We start from the raw sequence: 23,384 nt of genomic DNA on the forward strand, positions 1-23,384 counted from the left end.
GTTGACCTCAAAATAATCTGTGACAATATAGTTGATTCTGAGTCGGCATTCGCTATTTGAGTGAAGGACTTTGAAAAGTTCGGCTAGTTTTATAGGCACCCCATATGATTCTAATATTTTCCAGATTGTGAGTCTGTGCGGACTATCAAATGCTTTTTCGTAATCTACAACACCGTACAAAAGTGACCGATATCGCAGAAAGAGTGGGAAGACGAAAATGGCTGTGGGGGGGTCATGTGGCGAGACAAGAAGTACAGTAATTAAATACTAAATCGGAGACCCTACGAAAATAAAAGGAAAGTAAGGAGACCAGAGGAGATGGGCTGACGACACCGTCGAACTCGTTGGATATGGATGGAAATGGAGTGCCCAGGATAGAAAAACGTGAAAAAAAATTAGAAGAGGCCTATATCCTATAGGCCTATATTAGCAGTGGAAAGAAATGGGCTAATAAGAAGAAGAAGATATATTATGTTTTCTATGTATAAGTGTCCTTAGCACGGGTTATCCCAGTAAAGACACATTATTTTTGTTGTTTAATATTGTATGTAATGCAAAAAAATTAATAAATAAAATAAAAAATATTTCACTTGTTTTTTTAACTCAGTACAGTAAAATAAATAATTGTTTCTAAGGGCGTAAAATATTTGTTAAAGTCTTATTTCACTTGTGTTTTTCTGTGCATAAGTGTCTTTGGCTACACTCATCAACAGATCATAATTCTGTTGGCCTGTTTCGGCAGCCATCTTGCTAAGGAATCCATCCTCGTTTTGCAGTAATACATACGGATGGTCGAACTCTACCATTTTCCCTTGGTCCATGACTAGCACCTTGTCCGAGTCCATTATGGTATTGAGACGATGAGCCACAGTTAAAACGGTGCAGTCGACAAAGTTGTCTCTGATTGTTCGTTGGATTAGATTGTCTGTGTACGGATCCACATTGGCGGTAGCTTCATCTAACATCAGGAGGCGGTTGTTTCTCAACACCGCTCTCGCTAGACATAGGAGCTGGCGTTGACCGACGCTGAAGTTAGACCCCTGGTCCATCACATTGCTGTCCAAGCCGCCGGATTTAGAGAGCGCTTCTTTGAGTTCGACAGCGTCCAATGCTCGCCAAACGGCTGCGTCTGAATACTCTTCAAATGGATCCAAATTCCTCCGCAGCGTTCCCGAAAATAACACCGGATCTTGCGGTATGATTGATATTTTCTTTCGTAAACTCATAAGCGAAATGTCTTTAGTGTCGATTCCATCGATAACGACGGAGCCTTCGTTAAAAGCCAAACGGAACAGCGCGGAAATGAGCGAAGATTTACCAGCTCCCGTCCGACCGACGATACCGATTTTTTCCTTTGGTTTAAACTCGCAACTTAACTCGCGAATAACGTAACAATCTTCGGATTTATCTGTGTATTTCATGCACAAGTTTTTAAAAACAATGTGGCCGAATTCCGGCCAGTCTTCGTGTGGTTTTTTATAATCGACGGCCATGATTTTGAGAGATTCAGGGGTTTTAGATTTTTTGTCTATTTCATCTGGTTCTATGCCCGTCTCGGGAGGAAGCAGCTTATATTCTAAAACTCTTTCTACTGACATGAGATTGTTGGCTACTTCGGCAGTCTGGCGAATTCCCCACTGAACACTAGTCGTTAAATTAATACACTGAGTTATGGCGAGGCCGACTTTGGCTCCAAACATATTGGTAGTTACGAGGAGAAAGCTAAAGGTAACAATGGCTACTAGGATAAGACACATAACATCCAATAACTGACCAAAAGCCGAGCTCGTCGTTATAAACATGTACCAAGCCGAAGTATGAATATCTTGGTAGTAATCGAACTCTGATTTTAGTATTTTCTGGGCTCCGAATGCCCGAATCGTCGCTAGACCCTGCAGTGTAGCACTAAGATGTACAAACACGGGACTTCTCGCGATACCTTCCATTCGTTTAACATTTTTCGATGTTTTTAAATACACTTTTCTCAACAGCATAAAAATGAATCCGAGGATGGATATAGGAATGAGAAAGTACACATTGACGTAGCAGGCGAGAGTGATAGTTCCGACCATCTGCAGCAAGATTTGCGAGGCGTCCAGCAAAACTCGCGGAAGAAATTCGTCAACGGATCCCATGTCCTTGGCGAACCTGTTCAATATTCTTCCGGAAGGATTAAGATTGAAAAACATCATCTGAGCCCGTACTATTCCCCTGAACATGAGATCGTGCAACTTTTGCGAAGCTCTCATTGCGAAATCAAAGAAAGTGAAAGATCGTAGCAGAGTAATAAAGAGCGCCATGATTAATATTCCTGCGTAAATACACATGTGAGTGTGTGTAGACATAAGACTCTCTAATTCCGGTGGCTTCAACCAAGCTGAATTCTTGGTAATTACGTGAGTAACATTAACGTGGGTGTATTTCTCTAGATTATCAAAACTTGTTAAGGGATTATGGAATGAATTATTGGAATAAAGATCCCTCGCACTTGCGGTATGGTTTAAATATTCCATTTGAGAGTAGTAATCGCGTGTCTCCTCCTGTGATGTCCTGAAAAATAAATGAAAATGACAATTTTTGCAATATTTAACTACTAGGCGGATACAATTAATATTAGGAAACATTTCGTAATGTCTCTTGGCTATACTCTCACACACAGGTAAACAGCTGTACCATGGATTAAAAAGTGCATGTATTTTGTGGTGCCTCAAAGTAGGTACCGGCCAAGGAAAAAAGACCAGTGATTGAGGATCAGTGATTTAGGCAAGCCTATATAAAGCCTACACACACTGATCACTCGGCCTCTTCTTTCCTTTACATCTCGTCACAACTACTCAAGATCCCCTTGAACCTCCCTGCGTTGATTTTATTATTAAATCTGTAAACTAAATTTTAAAAAAGAAAAGGAAATTCTGTGTAATTATCATAAAGTAATTCTTAGAATATACACTTTGAAATTGAAATTAATTTATTCAATAAAAAACAGGTTTTTTGTCCCTCTTTAACATTTTGATAAATGGTTCATCTGCGGTATTGAACATACATAGACGAAATGTAATAGTTATTTATTAATTTTGTACATAGGGCCTTACTCATAAACTTGGCATAAAGTTACGCCCAAGTATAGTGGTTTAATTACCATCTTTATTATAGTGGTAGAATAAGGATGGTGTCCTCATTCTTATTTTACCACTATCCCTAGGCGTAACTATGTCAGTGTTATAAGTAAGGCCAATATTTTTTTTTACATTTTAGGTTATTTTTACCACCCTTTTCATTTATAAAAAAAACAAAAATTCTAGTGGCCAGGTTTGTCTCAAGTCTCAAGAAGTCTGTCGACTCACTCTTCATGACATGGCGTCATATAGAGGGTGTTTTATGTAAACGTCCAAATTTATTGTGCGATGTCCATGGATTTTGCTTCATCCGACATAACTTAAGCTTTAGTGAAATAATATTTTTGACTTTCGATTGTTGACTGTACTCACCAAAACGACATCCAGAAGTCAGCCATAGACACGAAGGCTTGTGCGGCAAGGAACATGCCGATCAGCAGTACTAGCGAGAACCAGTTGGTGCCGGCTCTCAGGTACTGCAGCCCGACACTCCCTTTGACTATGTTCTTGGAACTGGCCTCTGCTATGGCATACTGCTCCTTGTTTATCGTGAGACCGTCCTCTTCTATCTCAATGTCGGACTCGTTGGCATTGAAATTCAAATCTACGTCAACGGCTGAAGATATCGAATTCTAGAAATGTAAACAGATTTCATATCAGAAACATATCTTGATTTAAAATTTCTAAATATTCTTTTTTTTGGTTGCATACTTTCGCCAATGCGTTTTAACTTACACTCTGAATGTATATTTAGAGAGGCCTTGCAAGATGTTGAGATAAGAATTAAAATAAATGGTTAAGTCTTCAATAATATAAGATACGCAGACGATACTGCCATTATTGATGATACTGCTGATCATCTAGAGCAACTTCTCGACAAGGTAAACAATAGAGGTAAGAAATTCGGACTCAAGATGAACGCTCTAGAAACCAAAGCAATGGTGGCCAGAAAACGGAGAGGCATTAACATCTATCTCACTATAGATGGTAGTGGGGTAGAACAGGTTACCCCGTTTGAAATATTTAGGGTGCTGGCTAAATGATGAGTGGAATCTAGATTCTGAAATAAAGACCAGAATGGAAATCGCGAGATCAACCTTTTATAAAATGCATAAACACTTATGCAACCGAGATCTTAGACTAAGGACAAGATGGGGAGCAATAAAAGCTTATGTATTGCCAGTACTGCTGTATAGAGTGGAGGGTTGGACTCTTAAAGTTTCCATTATGAACAAAATTGAGTCCTTATAACTTTGGGTGTGCAGAAGAATGCTTCGAATCTCATGGACCGATTGTGTCTCCAATGAAGCGGTTTTGAGTATTATGAACAAAGAGATGTGGAGTTACTGACCACTGCCAAAAGAAGAAAAGCCTCATACTTGGGTCACATATTTCGAAATGAGAAGTAATCCCTTCTCCAACTTATTATGAAAGGAGAGATAGAGGGCAGGCGGGGTATGGGACGGAAAAGAGCATCATGGCTCAGAAATCTCAGGCAGTGGTTTGGTGTGCCGAATGCAGCAGCGCTGATTAGACTGGCCCAAGATCGTGATGAATTCAGAATGATGGTCGCTGACCTCTGGTAGGAGCGGCAAAAGAAGAAGAAAGATTCTACAAAATCTTATCTACAATTAAATAATATTGATATAAAAAATATGAGACAGGACAGGAGATGTTTCTAGGAGGAAGCTAAGACCCACCAAGGGTTGTAACGCTTACGATAATGTGTATGCATGTATGTAAAAACAATGTATTTTCTAACCTGATCAGATATTGAATTCCTGGGTTCAAATTTGACTAGGGTCCTCCGAATTTTCTTTTCGTTTTTGATTTCGTCTATGGTTTTTTCTGGAATAATGTGATTTGTTGGTATCAGGAGACGAGCGTACTGGAGAGAGCTAGTACTCATCTCGTGGTAGGTTCCTTGCATCTCTATTTTACCCTGAAAATAATATTCCTTTATTTTTATTGTTCAATTACAGTAGACTAGAAAATTTTGTAACAGGCAACATTTGCTACTCGTCACAAAGAATAATTTCAACCAATCTTTCTAATTTTGTCTGTGGCGAACGCATCTAACAATGTCGTTTTCTTCTAAGCTTTCTTCGTTGACAGAATGTGAACAACGTCGACGGTCGCATAGCGCTCTTCAGAAAAGGGGACTACATTGCGTGTAAGGGCTTTAGGTTACTTTAATTCATGCCTATCCAATGTCTCGAGACATCCCACTAATCTTCATGCAGTGCCATAATGCCACAAAGCTGTCACCAAGCCTGAAACAGCTTCTGTATGTGCAGACTGGAAATTCTCAGTCTCACAATCCTGCAGAAACGGCCAAAAAGGAGTGACTTGATAGACATAAAATACTCGACAGCCACTATAGTTGCCCAAATATGGATTCTATGCTCAAACTAAAACAAGATACTCAACTTCAAGGCCACAGTCTTGAGCTGGAGAAAACCAGATTCAACGTAAACCCACGGAAGCATTTCCTGAGCAATAGGGTGGTTGATGGTTGGAATAAGCTGCCGCAAGAACTAATCTTAACGTGTAGTTTCAATAACTAATAAAAATGGATTAGATTTGTTTTGGAAAATATAAAATACGACAGCAGCTAACTTTTGTTAAATGGATTTAAGCATATAAGCTTTCACCTTTCTTTTGCTGTCCCTTCATAGGCAATTGCTTCAGGTTGAATTAAAAAGTGATCATATTTTAAATCTAATTGCTGAAAACACTAAAAAATCATTAGCTCATGCTCTCGGCGCCTGCGAAAGAACCGCCCCTGCTGAAAGTCAGGTAGCTACTGAGGGGCATCTGGGAGAAGCACTAGAAACTTTGCTGTTCGGGCGTGTTTACCATTCTTTCGTCGTCCATTCGTTCTACGTGACCAAACCATCTCAGAGACCCTTTCTTAATCTTATCAATTATACTTGACTTAGATTTACACTCTCGCCTGATTTCATCATTCGTAACCCTGTCATACATTGATTTCCCACACATTCGTCTAAGAAATCGCATTTCAACCGCATTCACTTGGCTTTCATTCTTCCTCTGCAAGTTCCATGTTTGACTTCCATACATAAGTGTTGGGACTAAAACTCCGTTGTGCACTGCCAGTTTAGCTTCGATTGACATATTTTTATTAGAAATTACTGTGCTTAGTGCTCCGTTCATTTTGTTGCCCGCATTCACTCTTCTTTCAACATCTTTTTCTACTCTTCCATCTCTTGAAAACATGCTTCCCAGATACACAAATTTTTCTACTTGCTCGAGACACTCGTTGTTTACATTTATTATGCAGTCAGTAACCTCACTATCCCTTTCAAATACCATCACTTTTGACTTACTTTTGTTCATCTACAATTCGCTCTCCAGGCATACATCATACATTCTAGAGACTATTTGCTGCAAATCATCCTTGCTGCTTGCTAACAGAACATTAATATTAGAAAATTAATATAAAAATTATAATAAATAAAGGGTTGGATCTGTCCACGGCCAACTCACATCTCTTAACAGGACAATGTGGTGGGCGTCCTTCAGGTAATGCAGCTGGTGCGTGACTAGCACTCGCGTACTGTGGCGCAGGTGCGCGGCGATGCACTGCGTGAACAGGTGGCGGCCTACGTGGGCATCCACCGCCGACAGGGGGTCGTCCAGCAGGTAGATGTCGGCCTGGCGATAGACTGCCCTAGAAAACGCCGCCATTATCTTATATTTGAATTCAGAGCCATCAAACTAATACAGACTGTGGCAATGTGACTCTCGGATAAGGCGCAATACTTTTTTGTGGCCACTTTACCATTTTGACCATGTTTGAACATCCAAATTTTTCAATAGGGAAATATCATATTCTACAAATACCAAAAGAAACATATGAAATGGATTTAGAATAATTAATCGTATTTTTTAAATCAATATTGATATTGTGGAGAAATGTTTTCATAATTAAATGTTAAAAAAAAATTCATAAAAATACGTTGCCAGAAAAACGCGACATGTTTGGCCTTGGTTTTTGTGACGTCAAAATTCGTGATAATGTTGTAAACAAATGTCAATGGCCAGGAACAAATAAACATGAATCGTGACATATTAGGGGCGTGGCCAATGGAATGACCGTTTTTGTAGGAATTCAAAATTCAAAATTTACAAATATTTTTTATGCTACTAATAATTAGCAAAATATATTTTTTTTCTTGACAGTATTTCATAGACCTTTATTACTTTAAAAATATATTTTTTTTAAAGTTATATTTCCCTATTCTGCCATCTGTTGATTTGAATATAGTTAAAAAGCCGAAACATTTATTATTGTGAAGAGATTTGTCAACGCCTGAAAACAATTTTCCATCTTTTATACTTTTTTCTTGGACCAGTTGGTATGCCTAATAATATTTTGAGTCAGTGCAAATGTTTGTAGACAAAAGACTGGATTTCACCCCCTAGGGAGCTATTAAAATAAACACATTACAACGGAGATGGAGAACATTTAAGAAAAAGAAATCTAAGTCTAGGTATTAAATAATCCAGTCTTATATCTAGAAACATTTGGACAAACTCAGCTCAAAATATTGTTAAATAAATAAATGTCGAATGAACGCAACAGCATAACATTGTTGCGTACCTGGGATGCTATTCTAAATCTTCTCACGGGGGAAGAGAAGACAGAAATTTAGGGATTTTTATTTTTATCAGTGTGGCCATATATGAAGCTAAGTGTAGTCGAATGCAAAGAAAATATCACAAATTAACCACTTTCTACCCCCGCCAGAAGATTCAGAATAGCGCATAAAACACTCAAACATCACCACTGCAATTGGGCCTTTGGCCTGTTGTGATGAAAAAAAAAAACACAAAATGACTTACCTCGCAAGGTTGATTCTAGCTCTCTGTCCACCGGATAAAGATGAGCCCTTTTCTCCGACTATTGTCTGGTCTCCGAAAGGCAGCTGCTCGAAATCTCGCTGTAGAGCACACACGCGGACCACTTCGTTATACCTAAGAGTATTATTTAAATCAAATATGACGTACTAACCTTTCCCTTACTGTCCTAAATACACCCGCGCGTTACGGTGCTGTGTAGTCACTACACATTAAAAAAATAAGATATTTAAAAAAGGAAAAATGGAATATTTATAAGGAATGGCTTGTATTAACCATAATTTGATTCAAAGATGATAATATTTAAAATCTAACTGCTGAAAACATGAAAAAACCATTGGGTATCGCTAACAACACGGGCGAAACGTGCACCCGCGCCAACTTCCCGAGAGCTACTGAGTAGCTATATAATTTATTTTTAAATTTTTATTTGATTTTTTTTCCGTACATATATTATATACATAGAAGTATAATTACAAAAATACATCTTAAAATTACGCAATAACATAAATTGGATAAAATGCCCACAAAGACTTCAGCGTCTGAGCGTGGGCCATTCCTTTTTTAATTATTAAAAAGTTTATAGCACATATATATGGTATGACATGACTATGAAAAGAAAAGAAAAGAAAAATAAAAGAAAAACCAAATTAACATATGCTGATTTTACAAAAAAAATATTTATTTGAAGTATGCATTTACCCTTAATTTCTTTTTTTTTAAAGAGTGTCTATCTAAAAAAAGAGTTTGTTTGAAAATGTCCTAACAAGACGAAACGCGTCACAATATACCCTTTGTATATTTTATAGAAAATAAAGTAGAATTATAATCTAATATACTTTTGATGTATTTGTAATTTATGTAATGGAGGAATACTGAAAATCTAAACCCAATATTTATTATATTTATAAAGATATTATGGTTATTGGACGCAATGTGTACTAGCTATTTTTTCATCACCGGGGAGGGAGCGTTAAATATGTAAATGTCCAATTACAAGCTTTTTCATAAAATACAGTGCTATTTATTTAAACGATTTAGTTCATAATAAATTCTAAAATTAATATTAGTGATAACTTTTGTTTTAATCAAACACGCAACCCTACAGAAAAATGCATGGTCAGTTTACCCACAAATGTTCATTTCCACAAGACTATCCCCACAAAAGAAATATTTTTAGGAGTATACCTGAACTTGTCATACGATTGCCCAAAGAGAATATTCTGCCTGACAGAGCCTCCGAACACCCAAGACTCTTGTGCCGCATACGACACCGACCCAGTGATCTCCAGAGTTCCTCGCAACAGGGGAAGTTCACGCAGCAATGCTTGTAAAAGGGAACTCTGAAAAATACACAAAAAATGCCTGCCTGTAATACAATGGTTTTTTGCGGAGAAGAGTGCGAACCATACATGGCCCTAAAACCCAAAAACACCAAGTCAACGATATGTACTTTTTTCACATTTCCCTTACTGTCCCAAAAAATCCGCGCGTTACGGTGCTGTGCAGTCATAACACATGCAAAAAATGAGAAATTTTAAACCGGAAAAATGTAATATTCATATGCAACTGATTAGTTGAAGTCAAAAGTGATAATATTTTTTATCTAATTGCTAAAAACATGAAAAAAACATTAACTCATGCTCCCAGCGCGGGCGAAAGAACCGCCCCCGATGAAAGTCGGATAGCTACTAACTGTCGAGTTGGAGAAGTATTAGAAACTTTTCTGAAAATTGAATGAAATTGTCTCTTTTGCTCCCGAATTTACTAACTTGTATCATCGAGAGTGAGAGGTAAGGAGTGTGTGAGACAGTTATATATTAGGTTGCTCTTTTACAAAGCATGTCTGCGACATATTTGTAAACTTTCTAATGTATTGGTGATTTATCTCCGATTTTTATGCTTTTTTATGTGTTCCCAATAATCATTAATTATTTAAAAGCCGTAAGGCTCTTACTAAAAGCACTTATTAGTTCAGTCAGCAACTCTCACGCTAGATTACCAATTCTGTAAGTAATAAATTCAAGATGTAATAAATGCACATTGAGCAATAACGTCATTTTCTTCAGTCACCTCCGACTGGAATAGAAGCTCCCCGGGCTGGCATTCTGAACGGAATTGTGTGCGAAGAGATCGCTGTGTTAGCGTGTATTTAGTACATAAATACGCATTAAAAATGTGTTTTCTTCGTGCGCTTTTGCGTTCAGAATACCACCCCTGCTTCGACAAGCATATGCACACTCTACAGATCTTTGATTCGAGAAAACTGCATTACACGACACTTATCTATGTTAAGATGGAGCGCAGTCCTTGTGCACCAGGCCTCAGGGTGGTATTCAAACCGTAACAAAAAATACATAGATGAATCAAAAAATAAATAATAGTACCTTTCCTGATCCGACCGGCCCGATAATTGCCACCAGTTTTCCTCGCGGAACTTCCAAATGATCTACGTCTAATGTCAGTGGTTTCCCTCGAATCCACCTTGCCTGGGCTTTCATCATCTTCACGGCAATCCCCTGTTCAAATTTATCATCATCCTCATCTCCTTCTGCGTCTGAATCACCAGAAAAATCACCAACAGCCTTTTCAACATCCATATGATCATCATTAATACTTTCGTTGTCTTTATTTACAACTTTATTATCTTTATCCATAACTTTATTGTCAATGATTTTTGACTTATTTTCAAAATTTACATGTTTCTTTTTGTCATTAATGTTACCATTTTCTTTGGTAGTGTCAGCATATTTACTATCGATTGATTCACTTATTTTCTTATCACTAATATCACCATTTTTGTAAACAGCCTTTTTGGTATAAGTTTCTATGAAGCTATCTATTTTTTGACTATCTTTATCGCCAAAAGGTATTATATAGTCATTATCAAATCCCTTATTGATATATCCATTTGTCTTATGAGGTTTGATTCCGTTTTCTTGGAAGCCATTTGCCTTTGGAGTATCCGACAAAGATTCTTGACCGATCTCTTCGAGGTCCAAGTAATTTTGGAGCCGCCTGAGAGCGATGTAGGCCTCTGCCGCTTCCGCGATGGCTCTGGTGAACATCGAAGAGATGGATTGCGCCATGAGACTGAAATATGTAGCCACTGCAAAAACCTAAAACAAAATTTAAGTAAATATGACAGAACAGGAAACATGGCAAAAACGGACTCATCAATAATGAATCATTTTTACAGGAGAGCAAAAGGAACAGTAAAAACATTTGTAATCAGCTCTTTTTTGGCAAGTCTTAGTATATAATGCAATGGGCCCATTTTAGTGTGAATTTTCATCAATGAACTCGTTTTAGCCGTGTCCCCACATATTTATTTCTACAAGGGGCCCCTGACTGTTCATTTTGAAACATCCCATAGTACTTTTTTAGGAGAACAAATGCATTAATATCTCAAAAATGTAATGAATATGTTATTTCTGTGTGAACTTTATGTATTTTTAGTATTTTCGGTGACATCAATTTATTATATTTTAAAAATAACAGTTCTAAGGCCATTTAAGACATCTTAAATATTTCCTGTACCTAATGAGGAAGATTATCACTACAGAAAATGGTACCTAAAAAATGTTTTATTACACATGGTAAAAATTGGAGCATTTGATTGTATTGCAAAGTTTTTAAAAAATGTACAAAAAAATGAATAAAAATGAACTACTTTTGTTGTCACTGGTTCTTCCAAATCAAATGATGAAGTGTTGTGATGTATTTTTGATTTACGGGAAGCCAACCAGCAGAACTCACCAGAGAGAACTTGCAATAACACAGTCACCTCGTCATAACTTAACCTCGCCGTAACTTGCGTACCAATCCTGTCTTTGCTGTGGGAAATTATAAAACTAACATCGGATTCTTTTCCCCTCTGCCGAGGATCCTCAGAACAGTGAACGAAATCTCACTAAACGGTACTGTCGATGTGTTCCTACAGCAAGGGCAGGCATTTAAGAAGCAAGCGGTGTTGTCTCTCCTGACTCGCGATGTCACACTTGCCATTTCCGCCTAGATTGTGCTTTATACATACCTTTCGTTGATTATACATTTTGTTAATTAAAGTAGATTTTAAGAATGTTAAGATTAAGTACTACTCATTAATGCCAATCTATTAGGGCTTACTTAAGCCTGTCGATTGGCTTAATTTATTTTTTTTAAAACACAGGCGTAGTAATTTCAAAATCACAAAACTTTGAAAAATCATAGCGCTATAAATATATTTGGCTTAAAACCACTGAATTTACTCATTTTACATCATCATCATTCCCTTGCCTCACATAATGGTGCATAGGGCACTGAATCGGTACACCAATTGCAGTGTATCTTGATCATTTTTACATGAAAGTAAAATGATCTGTCTTAAGGTTCAGGGCTGGTATTCCAAACGCTCTCGTGGCCGTATTATCTCGTGTATTTACACACAAAATACACGAGAAAAACAGTTTTCTCAAAACAAAACATGTGCTACGAGAGTGCTTTAGAATAGTACCTCAAGTACCAGTCCAGGGCCCCGACTACAATGGGAAGTTAACATTTATCTTCAATTTTATCTACAAAGTAAAATTAAGTTTTCTGTATGAAAAGCAGAATATGCATACATTTTTTTCTTTTAAACATGTTCAATTATAAGTTACTGATGAAGATATTTTTAATGTTCATGCAAATATGCTCATTTTCGTACACAAATATTGATATTTTAAAATATACAGTCGAAGATAACTCTGTTAATTTATCATTGTAATCAGGGCCCAGGGACTATGAAATATTCTAGTGTGAAAACACCCTTTTAAATAAATATTTCATATCCTCTTGCATGGTAAGCAAACGCGCTGACCATTACACTGCGGGGCCAACAATTTACATACACCACTTTTAATTATTTGTTTTTAAATTTTTGTTTAATATAAGTTAAAACGACTAATCGGCACTAAACTACGTGTAAAAGCATTCAATTTTCATAGGTACCAATTTGGTAAATGACTGACCGTAGCAGAAGTCAACTTGTAGCCGAAGAGTGTCATGAAAACCATGACGAAGAACATGGAAATTCTGGTGGTCGTGAGGAGGAACGACATGAAAACAGCTCTGACGAAGTTGTTCTTGCGGACCATCTTCAACTCCAACCTGGAAACGAATGAAAACATTTTTTGATAAATATTCAAAGAGAGATACAGAGATGATTTTTTTTATTTGTCAATGGACACAGTCCAACTCATACATCTTGACACGAGATACAATAAAATAGAACAGAGATCAAACAACAAAGATGTAGGTGCGAGACAAATAATGATACGCATAAGGCAACCTAAGTTGAGGCACAGTACTCATACAGATGTACAGATTGTATACAGCGTGTTCCTTTTCTGTCTGTATTATATTTTATTTAAAATTTCATAATTTATTTCTATTATAAATAAATATCACTTAGGCTATTTACATGATATTTGATTCAAGCACGGAAGGTTTTGGGTTCAATTTCCGGTGAGATCACAAAAATTTTAATTAAAATTATTTTTCTCAAGCCTGGGTGATCACCACTGTAATAAGGTAATCTGGCTTTTCTTGGTACATTTTTTAAAATTAATTAATGCTAAATAATGTAAGCAAAAATATGTTCTTCTGCCACTTCACGCACTGTAACATTCACCATTTTGCCTTAGTTTGAACATCCATAATTCTTCAAATCCATTTAATCCAGCGGACAACAGATCATAAGCCCTGTAAATTCACAGACATATTTGCTTCTTTAAAACATTCTTCATCTCTGTTGTAATATGTTATATTTATAGATATATTGTTAATTCTATTTTGTATCTATTTTACTGTGGTTTTTTGCATACGTATTGAAACTAATATAAATAAATAACACATTTTGTTTGGACTAGCTCTCAACAATAGATAAATATCTATCCATCCATACCCGTCCCACTTCCCATTTTCCTAGCGCACCTCCACACAACAATAATCACATGAGTCCGTGCCTGTCAAAACCACAATTAATACAGTACTAAACTAATATTAAACGGGTGAAGTGTTCCAAACACAAACTGTCAACTAATGAGCTGTGCCAGCGTCCACCCTGACCGCCAGATTCTCCACCAGGTTCCAGCACCACGTCATGTGTCAACACAACAGAAAGTTAGAGTTGTGCAACCTTCCCCACCAACCATTCTTAGTAACCTGTGAAGATCCATTGTGATGGGTACCTGTGAACAGCCCAGGTCTATAAAGAGGAAGGAAGGCGAGAGTTTACATTTTGCTAAATCTCCCCAAAAGGCTATTAGTTAAGGGGCGAGCTCTTTAACATTCTCAGGTTTGACCAGTGGTCCCCTGAGGATGAGACTCCCTTTACGATGTAAAGCATCACATTCACATAGAATGTGTATAGGTGTTTCCTCATCTGCACTGCAGAACCTACATCTAGAAGTTTGGGAGAGGTTCATTCTAGCAAGGTGTTGGTTCAATCTGCAGTGCCCCGGGCGGGCTCTAGTGATAACCGTTACTTGATTTCGGCTGAGCTTTATTAGGTCAAAAGCCGTCAACCATACCAATCAAATTATTCTTTGTCTGGGACGAGGCATTTCTGCACACCTCGTCCACTTCTCGACACATTTTATCGATTCCCTTTTTGGATTTTTACCCAAGAGTAGCCTTTTTACCTTCTGGATAGTGCAATGAGAGCCTGGAAAGGTATCTCCCAGGCGTACATCTTAATGACTTGAACTCCAGAAATGATTTCTCCCATAAAGCGCGCTCTCTCATCGGTCTTCATGGCCGTCTGGAGGCGGAACCTGGCCGACAGCCGCCCGGTGTAAGCTGAAAAACCAGAAAACAAATCATTGCAAAATCACCATCATTGCTTATGAGGGAACGGAGAGCAGTGGCGAGCGGTGATTTTTTCTATGGGTAATCTACAAAAATGTTTATTAATTTGTACCTACATGGAAGTACATAATATTTCAGTTATTTATTCATTTAAAATTACACTCCTTTACATATTCATCAACTTATTAAGGATTTTTAGGCTGCACCCGTGTTAAGCCATAATAATTAACAATAAAAAATACAAAGTAAAATAAATTAAATTGTAATAACATGTGATGCAATAGAATAACAATCCAGAAAAACAAAGTATAAATAATAAAATTCCAAAGAAGATAGCATATAAAATAATCAGATATAAATATAAATATAAATTTAGTTACATACGTAATCAAATATACAAAACAATAGTATAATTGAAATCAATAGAAAATAAACTCACTATATAAAAAGAAATTAAAGTAATAAATAATATGCCAAATAACTGTTAGTACTAAATTAAATAATACAAAGACACGCTGAAATCAGTTTACCAATGCAGTCCTCTATCACCTAAGCCAAAGCATAGCGTTGTTTTCTTCTGTCATCTCCAACTGGTGAAGGAGTTTCCTAACGCGCTGCTAACCAAAATCAGAGAGTGTAATAAAAAATTGAATAAATCTTACCTTGTACGGGAACGACGGTGAGTAAGATCAGCATCCCGAGTAGCCCCGCCAGGCCGACCACCTGCCACAGGAAGTACAGGGTGACGAGCCCCGCGGCGGGGGCCACCCAGATGTAGTGGAGGAAGGCGGACGTCATGTCGAAGCGGTTCACGTCGTTGGACAGCAGGTTTACTACCTTCCCGGGGGGAGACTCGCCCAGGGCATTCCGAGAGAGGCGTAGCGACTGAAAACATTTATCGTCATCATCGTGAAACATTTTGTATATTGACAGGTAAAACGTATTAACCTTTTGTGTAGCTATGATGTCACACGAGTCTACATAGATCACGAGACTTGATATATCTATTTTTGTAAAAAAAATATATGATTATTTTAACAAATTATGGAAAATACGAGTAGATTATTAAACAGTATAGATGAGGGGGTACTATTTGCAAACCCGGCAAACTCCATCTTTCTTTATTTCAAGCAAATCACAAAAACTTTGTGATTTGCTTGAAATAAAGAAAGATGGAGTTTGTCGGGTTTGCAAATACATTGACAAATGATAAATAATGCATACATTCATTTTTTTATAATACAAAAAAGGATTTAATTATATGTTTGCCCAGCTTTAATAATTTTTGAAGTCTGGCTGACCACACAACCTAAGATGTGTATTTTGCAGAAAACAGCCAGCCCCAGTAAAACTCGAATGTATGTTGTGTCTTACGTATTGAACATATTATTTTATATTTATTTAACGATACTTAATTGTAAAGAATCACATAATTAATTTGTTATAATAACTTTTTAAATAATTGAATTATGTGTTAAAGAATGTTTTTGTTTTTTTTAAGTCTGGCTGACCACACAATCTAAAATATGCATTTTGCAAAAAACCAGCCAGATTTTATATATTATAATCTCAACTACCTGGTAAAAGAAGAAGTATAAAAATTGGAAAATTGTTTTCATGCGTTGCCTAGTAGGTGATTTGGTTCAGCCGGATGAATCTCACCCACGTGATAAAGGTTTTAGCTCTTTTACTTCACAAAAGTCAACAGATGGAAAAGTTGAGGAAATAAGGATGTTCAAACATGGGCAGAATGGTGAATGTTACACAGTGTGTAAAGTGGCCACATAAACCAGCCAATGACAGGTCATAAACCCTGTAAATGCCTAGACTTCCATATTCCCTTCTCAAGAATGTTTTCCCTCACTGTTGCCCTCGGGGTTGAAACCTTGAACTCTTTATGAAAGCTGCAACTTGAAATACATTCTCCATATTTGTATTGATTGGAAATCAATTTAATCACAATTTTGAGGAATTGTATTTCAGCAATATTGATGTTTGAGGAGCAGATCCCTAGTTTAATATTCTTTGATATTTTGAAATCTCTGATATATAATAAACTCTAAAGTCTTTAAATCTTACCTTTCTGTAAATTAGCGAGCACACAGCCACCCTGGCTCGCATCCCGAGGTGGAATGCCCCCAGCACGTAATGGTTCATGGCCAGGGCACCCAACCCGGTAAGGAAGACAATGCCCCCCGCATAGGCTAGCGCTGCAGAGTGGCTGACAGTGCTCTCTGGACGGAAGTACTGCAGAAGGTGACCCAGTAGGACAGGGTTGGATAATCTGCAATTAGGAATCTAAATGGGTGCCTAAATTTTCACTTTTAATTTTTTTATTATGGAAATCATACAGTGCTTAATCCTTCCCTTACTGAGCCACAAACATCCTCACATTCCGATTCTGTGTAGTCAATACAGATGCATAAATGAGAGATTTAAAATCAGTAATATATCATATTCAACGGCTTCAATCATTTATAGTTGAAGTAAAAAGCGATCATATATTTAATCTAATTGCTAAAAACATGAAAAAATATTGGTTAACGCTCGCAGAATGAGCAAGGGACAACTTGTAACAGCGCCCTAATAGCAACTGGCGACATTGGCATACTGTGGCAGTGGCCTGAGTGACACTTGAAATTGTCTCTCTCACTCGCGAATATACATAAAGCATCGAGAATAGGACGTAAAGAATTGGATGTGGTCCTGTGACTAGTGTTGCGGACTCACGGATCAGAGATCCGAGATTCGAACCCCACTCTATCCGAAATTCTCATTTCCTAATAGTGAGTTATTTACAACTCGCTGAAAATGACCCCAAAATTTTAATATTTGGGTAAATCTTAAGAATGCAAATTTTCCTTAAACCTCCGGCCAATTGGCATATGTTTTATAGAACAGACTTTAGTCTGTTGCGAGTAGTCCCCGGCTACTTTTGAACTTTTGTCTCTAAAATGCCTATACATAAAAAAAAGCACAAATCGATCTGGAAAAGCAATGGTATAACCTTTACCAGTAAGTAATGTTCTTTTCTTAATCAATACTTGTTTAAAATAGCTATTTTAATGTCAAAAATATCTTATTAATATGTTACCAATTCGTGAATTATCTCCTGTCTCTGTCCTGCTCAGTTATTCGGGCGTATAGTGAAATGACAAACAAAGGTGACGCGTATAGGGAAGGAAGCGACATACTGAATAGAACTTACAGTAGACCGATGTAGTAGTCCATGCTTTTTACTGCACTACATTACATGCTTTACTTGCCAAAGTCGACGTGATACGACGTGACGACACTTGCTCCCTCCACTGGTCATTCCCTTTCCTGTAAGGACGACTTTTTAGCTCGGATTTGTATGGAGTGTCATCTCTATATAATATATCTCAATGTATTTGGTCCTCTTTTACTTTATCGCTTGGAATTATACTTGGAATTCTTTGGGATAGATCTTCCGGCTTTTCGTAGATCTCTTCGCGACTAAACAGTGTGGGATGAAGTTGGATTGGCATGGATTAGCTCAAAGTTTTAGGTCTTCCGTTTTTTTGAATATATTGTATACAATTAATGTTTTACCCTTGTTTGTCTTTGCTAAATAGTTTTATGTTCTTTTTGTTCAGTTTCTTGCATTTATGTTTCTTCATGTAACTGTTGTAATTGGCTTAGGCCGTATATATAATAAATAAAGAAAAATAAAAAAATTGCCATGGCGATGCATCACATAGGTAAAATTTTGATTGTATTTGTAGATTTTCTGATAAAATGCTTTTTATGTGCCCAATAAGCATTTATTATTTGAGAATAAATAATTTCGATGGATACGTAAATGTATACCGGAGTTATACCAAAAATCTCAACCCAGCGTTTACTACATTTATAGAGATAAAGGTTATTTGTCGGCCTCGTGGTGTAGTGGTCAGCAAGAGGTCTTGGGTTCGATTTCCGACACGGTTGATGTGAAAAATAAATTTATTTATAAAGGTGTAGTTAAAAGCTGGTTAGAATATTTGGTATAGTCCCGGACTGGAATCTGAAGCGTAAGACTATCATTCTTGCCTTCATGTAAACAAAATGCAAGACCCTGCTATTGGGCACATAAAAGCCATTTTCCCTATGCACCATTAGGTGTGGAAAGGGAATGACGATGATGTGTATTGGCCACACATCACCGGGAGAGTCAACAAAATACAAGGCATAAGATTACATCTTAATTTATCGCAACAGAGAGGGAAAGCTTTTTAAAAAAAGAATATGAAGTCTAGGTATTTACAAGGTTTACAACCTGTCATTGGCTGGTTTAAGTGGCCACTTTACACACTGTGTAAAATTCACCATGCTTAAACGTCCACATTTCCTTAACTCTTCCATCTGTCGACTTTGTGAAGTAAAAAACCTGAAACTTTGAGCCTTGGCTGTATTTGATCTCACCCACTGCAGTTCGGATTCCTTGCTTTTGCAACTTACTTGATAACTGCCTCATTGATAAACGCCAGTAATCCTAGGAAGACTATTTCCATCCAGAAAGTCCTGAACAGCGTCCTCGCGAGGCTGGGCCGCGGACCGACGACGGATCCGTGATCCCGGCCGCTTTTCTTTTAGCCGCACATCTTTGTTCATCTTGAAAGTAGTACCTGATGAAAGAAACGTTTAATAATTATCACATTAGATTAATATTATCAATGAATTTAAGCAAAAACATTTTCAGTACGCCGTCACTGCTGTCAGCCGTCAGTTCCAATTTTAAAGAGTCAAAGGTCAAACGATCAAAGCAGAGTTGCCAACCTCCATTAAGCAAAAATCAGTACCTACCTAGGTTCCGAAAAATAAATCATTAGATTTCAAAGACTCATTATCAAACCAAAGCTTAATCTGTGGCTCAATCATTAATAACTATTGACGTGCTAGTAAGCGACGTGATAACAATTTCTTACCATGATTGTTTATCGTATTCGCAATCACAAATGCAACATCCATGAACACCTAATATTAAATGTCAAAATATTTACGTTTCGCGACGTATAATCCTGCTGCGCAATCACATATTTGAATTTCACCGCTGTAAATATGTAAATATTCAAAACTGCTATTTTTATTTGTTTATTTATTGTTTATCATGTTATTTTTTGCATTTAGCCGGCGGTTAGCAAGCCAAATGTCAAGAAAAGCAGTCGCCATAGTAATCGTAATTTAATTTTCACTTTTTTTGTATTAGATACTTCCTACTATTTTGCAAATGCAATATATTGAATGTTAATTTATTTACGAGGAAAACAAAAAACAAATTGAGACGAGCGTTGACTTAGAGATTACACACGCGTTGACATATGACTGCGATAACTTCAGCATGTTCATTATTACAATATTTATATTTGTCCAAATGTTTGTAGACAAAAGACTGGATTTTACCCCCTTGGGAGTCATTAAGAATAACAAATTATAACAGGAATGGAAAATACCTTAAATAAGGGAATGTGGAAATTTAGGCATTTACAGGGCTTATGACCCTGACTTCCATATTCTCCCTTCTTTAAGGTATTTCCATCCCTGTTGTAATTTGTTAATTTTCATTATTGTTCATAGTGATCGCTCAAATGCTTAGCATGTTTTTAAGCACGTCGATAGTTATTTGTGACTGAGCTACTGGTATAAACAAACAAACATAGTAACTGTGGGTACGTTTTCGCGTAACTACTTTTTAGAATATTTTACTCTATGGGGGTGCTATGGGACATGTTTATGTATTAATATGTCCAAATGTCAATGAAAATATGCATTATCAGTATTTTTTTGTTCATTAAGGCTGATTGTTAAAAAGTATGAAGCATGAATTAAATATTCTTATGTACCTTAAACATTTTAAATTTCCATTGACATTATTAAATTATCATTTAATTTTCAAAAAATATCAGTTTTTCGCGCGCGCGTACTGTGTTCGATGTGTTTTTTTAGCTCCGAAACATTTTCACAAAAAATGGATAAAAAGTTGACTTTTGAAAGTTTTAGTGATTAAAACTGAAACTCTAAATGTGTGTGTCGTGTGCAAATGAAGAACGATCATGGTGAGAGTTTTTATGATATTTCTTGAGAGTTTTATAATCCTCTCTTTATTGTCCAAATTATAAATTTGCAAATACAACATATTACACCGTTCGATGTATGTAGGTTGTAGGTAGTAGATAAAAATTCGATATTCAAGAAAGTTTAAGAAGCAGTCGGTAGATGTCAGTATTTCAAACTCACGCGAAAATAGTTTTTATTAATTGATTACTTTTTTATTATATAAATTTAACTGTTAAAAAAATGCCTTTTGAAAAAGAAATTAAAAAAACTGAACTCGCACCACTGTTACTGACTACATTTCAAATTTGATAACAATGCTACAAATATAAATAAAAAGAATTAAATTAAAATTGAAAAAAGTAATTGGACATGTTTAGAAAAAATAATGCAAACATATTCTATTTTTCTTACTGAAAATTTAATTTTACTTTGTAGATAAAATTAAGTTTTCTGTATGGGAAAGCAGAATATGCATATTTTTTTCTTAATAGGATACCGACGAAGATACTTTAAATGTTCATGCATTTATTTAAGAATAGTCCAGAGGAAGCGTAGAATCATATTTGAATACACCGGACAGTGTCCAAAATTCCCCACTATGCCTCACTTTCGCCGCGCGCATTTGTGATGTCGCCGCGGAATGTTGCACGATGGGAAAAAATATAATCATAACACAAATGTAAAGTAAAAAAAATAAAAAAAGCAATCTGTTAATTTCTCTAAAATTTTATTGTGAATACACAAAGATCATTTTATAAGAGTAATTGATTTGACGAACTTTGAACTTAAAATAAAAAACAAATTTTATTTTACATAAAACGGATATTTTTATATCGTGTTAAATAATATTTGATGTTTTAAAGATAATTTCGGTCAAATGTCCACAACAGAGTTGTCTAATCCGAGGTCCAATTTTCGTAAGTTCTCTCATTAGATGAGCAAAGTAGGGTAAAAAAAATGACTACCCTGGCAACACTAACGAAATGTCCATTTTGATTTCTTCGACAATCTGACAGATGGAAAAATAATTCAATTTTGTAGTTATGTATTTGATACTTACACATTCATTTGCTAATTACGCATGAAATGTGATTCTATCCTGTTTCTTTAAGATTCTAGCAGTATTTCTACACTTTAAAAGGACACAACACGGCATAGTTGAAATTCAAATCAGGAGTTGCGTACTGAGCGACGTCTACAAAGAAACTAATGGGTCACAACGTAAAACTATTCATTTATGAGTAGTTTAGTCGCCTTCTGTTTGATGCTCGTATGCGGTTTCTGGCCTATTCTTAATTCTATGTGTTCATGCAAATATACTCATATTTGTACACAATTATCGGCTTTTCTTTATAGACAGTCGAAGATAACTCTGTAAACTCTTGCGGATTTTATTCATTTAACAAAATATTTGTACTTTTATAAATTCACATTCTATTCTTAACTATGATGTTTTTAACATCTTTCATAAAGGTTGTCAGAGTCATTTGTTTAGTTTTGTCTGGTAGTTTATCATATAATTTTAGTATCTGGGCTTCGATTACAATGGGTAAACATTTATCTTTAATTTTATCTACAAAGTAAGAATAAGTTTTCTGTATGAAAAGCAGAATATGCATACAATTTTTCTTCTAAACATGTTCAATTATAGGTTACCGACGAAGATATTTTAAATGTTCATTCAAATATACTAATTTCCGTACACAATTATCGGCTTTTCTTTATAGACAGTCGAATATAACTCTGTTAACGTCCCATTGTGATCGGAGCCCTGAAGTGAGTATTTTTGAAGAAAAAATTAGTAAAAGACGATTATTTATCTTACTATATAGTTCCTTTTATATCATTATTTTTATTTGAAACCAAATTTGGATTTTATATATTATTATATTACTGGTGAATTTACGTAGAAAAAACTATTTTAATTTTTAGGAAAATAATATATGGATAATTAAATGCGTTTTTATTTAATAACAATCTTAAGATGCTCTTGAAATTATGTATCGTGTAACTGTCATTTTTCGATGAATTAACTAACGTATCTTATAATAAAACGTGGCGTAAGCTGAGAGTGATTTCCTAATAGAGTCGCCCATACGGAGAAAAATAATTATCAGATTATTGACTACGACGCCGACGTTAGCTCCAGATTACAGTAATACAACAGGCCATAGGTACTCGGGTAGCGAATGAGGAAGTTTAGTGTCTTTTTTTATTTGTTAATAGACTATTAAACTAAGCCAAAAAAACATTTTTAATTTACGTATCGTATTATCAGCGCGATGATTTTTTAAAGTTTTATATTTCTGAAATAACTCCGCGTGTGACGTCAGAGGCTGTTCTCTGTTAGTTCTTCCCATTGGTTCGTTTACGGTAAGCCAACCGGATATCCTTCACAGCTCTCACATCATTGGTTGGTTTAGATGAACCAGTGACGTCAATCAAAGTAGTGCGTTTTCATTAAAATATTTTTTCGTACATTTTCAAGAAACTTTG

General features: G+C 36.2%; 1 protein-coding gene across 1 annotated transcript; it reads right to left on the reverse strand.

The window, feature by feature from the left end:
• Positions 1-469: 469 nt before the first annotated feature.
• Positions 470-20,537, reverse strand: LOC148285093 (ATP-binding cassette sub-family C member 4-like). Its single transcript, XM_088230373.1, has 12 exons — positions 19,293-20,537; positions 16,911-17,115; positions 15,494-15,716; positions 14,666-14,822; positions 12,992-13,130; positions 10,388-11,119; positions 9,189-9,343; positions 7,986-8,117; positions 6,627-6,810; positions 4,879-5,058; positions 3,489-3,748; positions 470-2,550 (listed from the first exon to the last, which is right to left on the reverse strand). The coding sequence occupies exons 1-12, from the start codon at positions 19,343-19,345 to the stop codon at positions 651-653; spliced, it is 4,320 nt and encodes a 1,439-aa protein (XP_088086499.1). The 5' UTR covers positions 19,346-20,537; the 3' UTR covers positions 470-650.
• Between the last annotated feature and the right edge of the window lie 2,847 nt (positions 20,538-23,384).

Source organism: Micrasema longulum, unplaced genomic scaffold (genome assembly GCF_059751315.1).
Source record: "Micrasema longulum isolate JH-2025_06_02 unplaced genomic scaffold, ASM5975131v1 h1tg000062l, whole genome shotgun sequence".
NCBI classification, from domain to species: Eukaryota; Metazoa; Arthropoda; class Insecta; order Trichoptera; family Brachycentridae; genus Micrasema; species Micrasema longulum.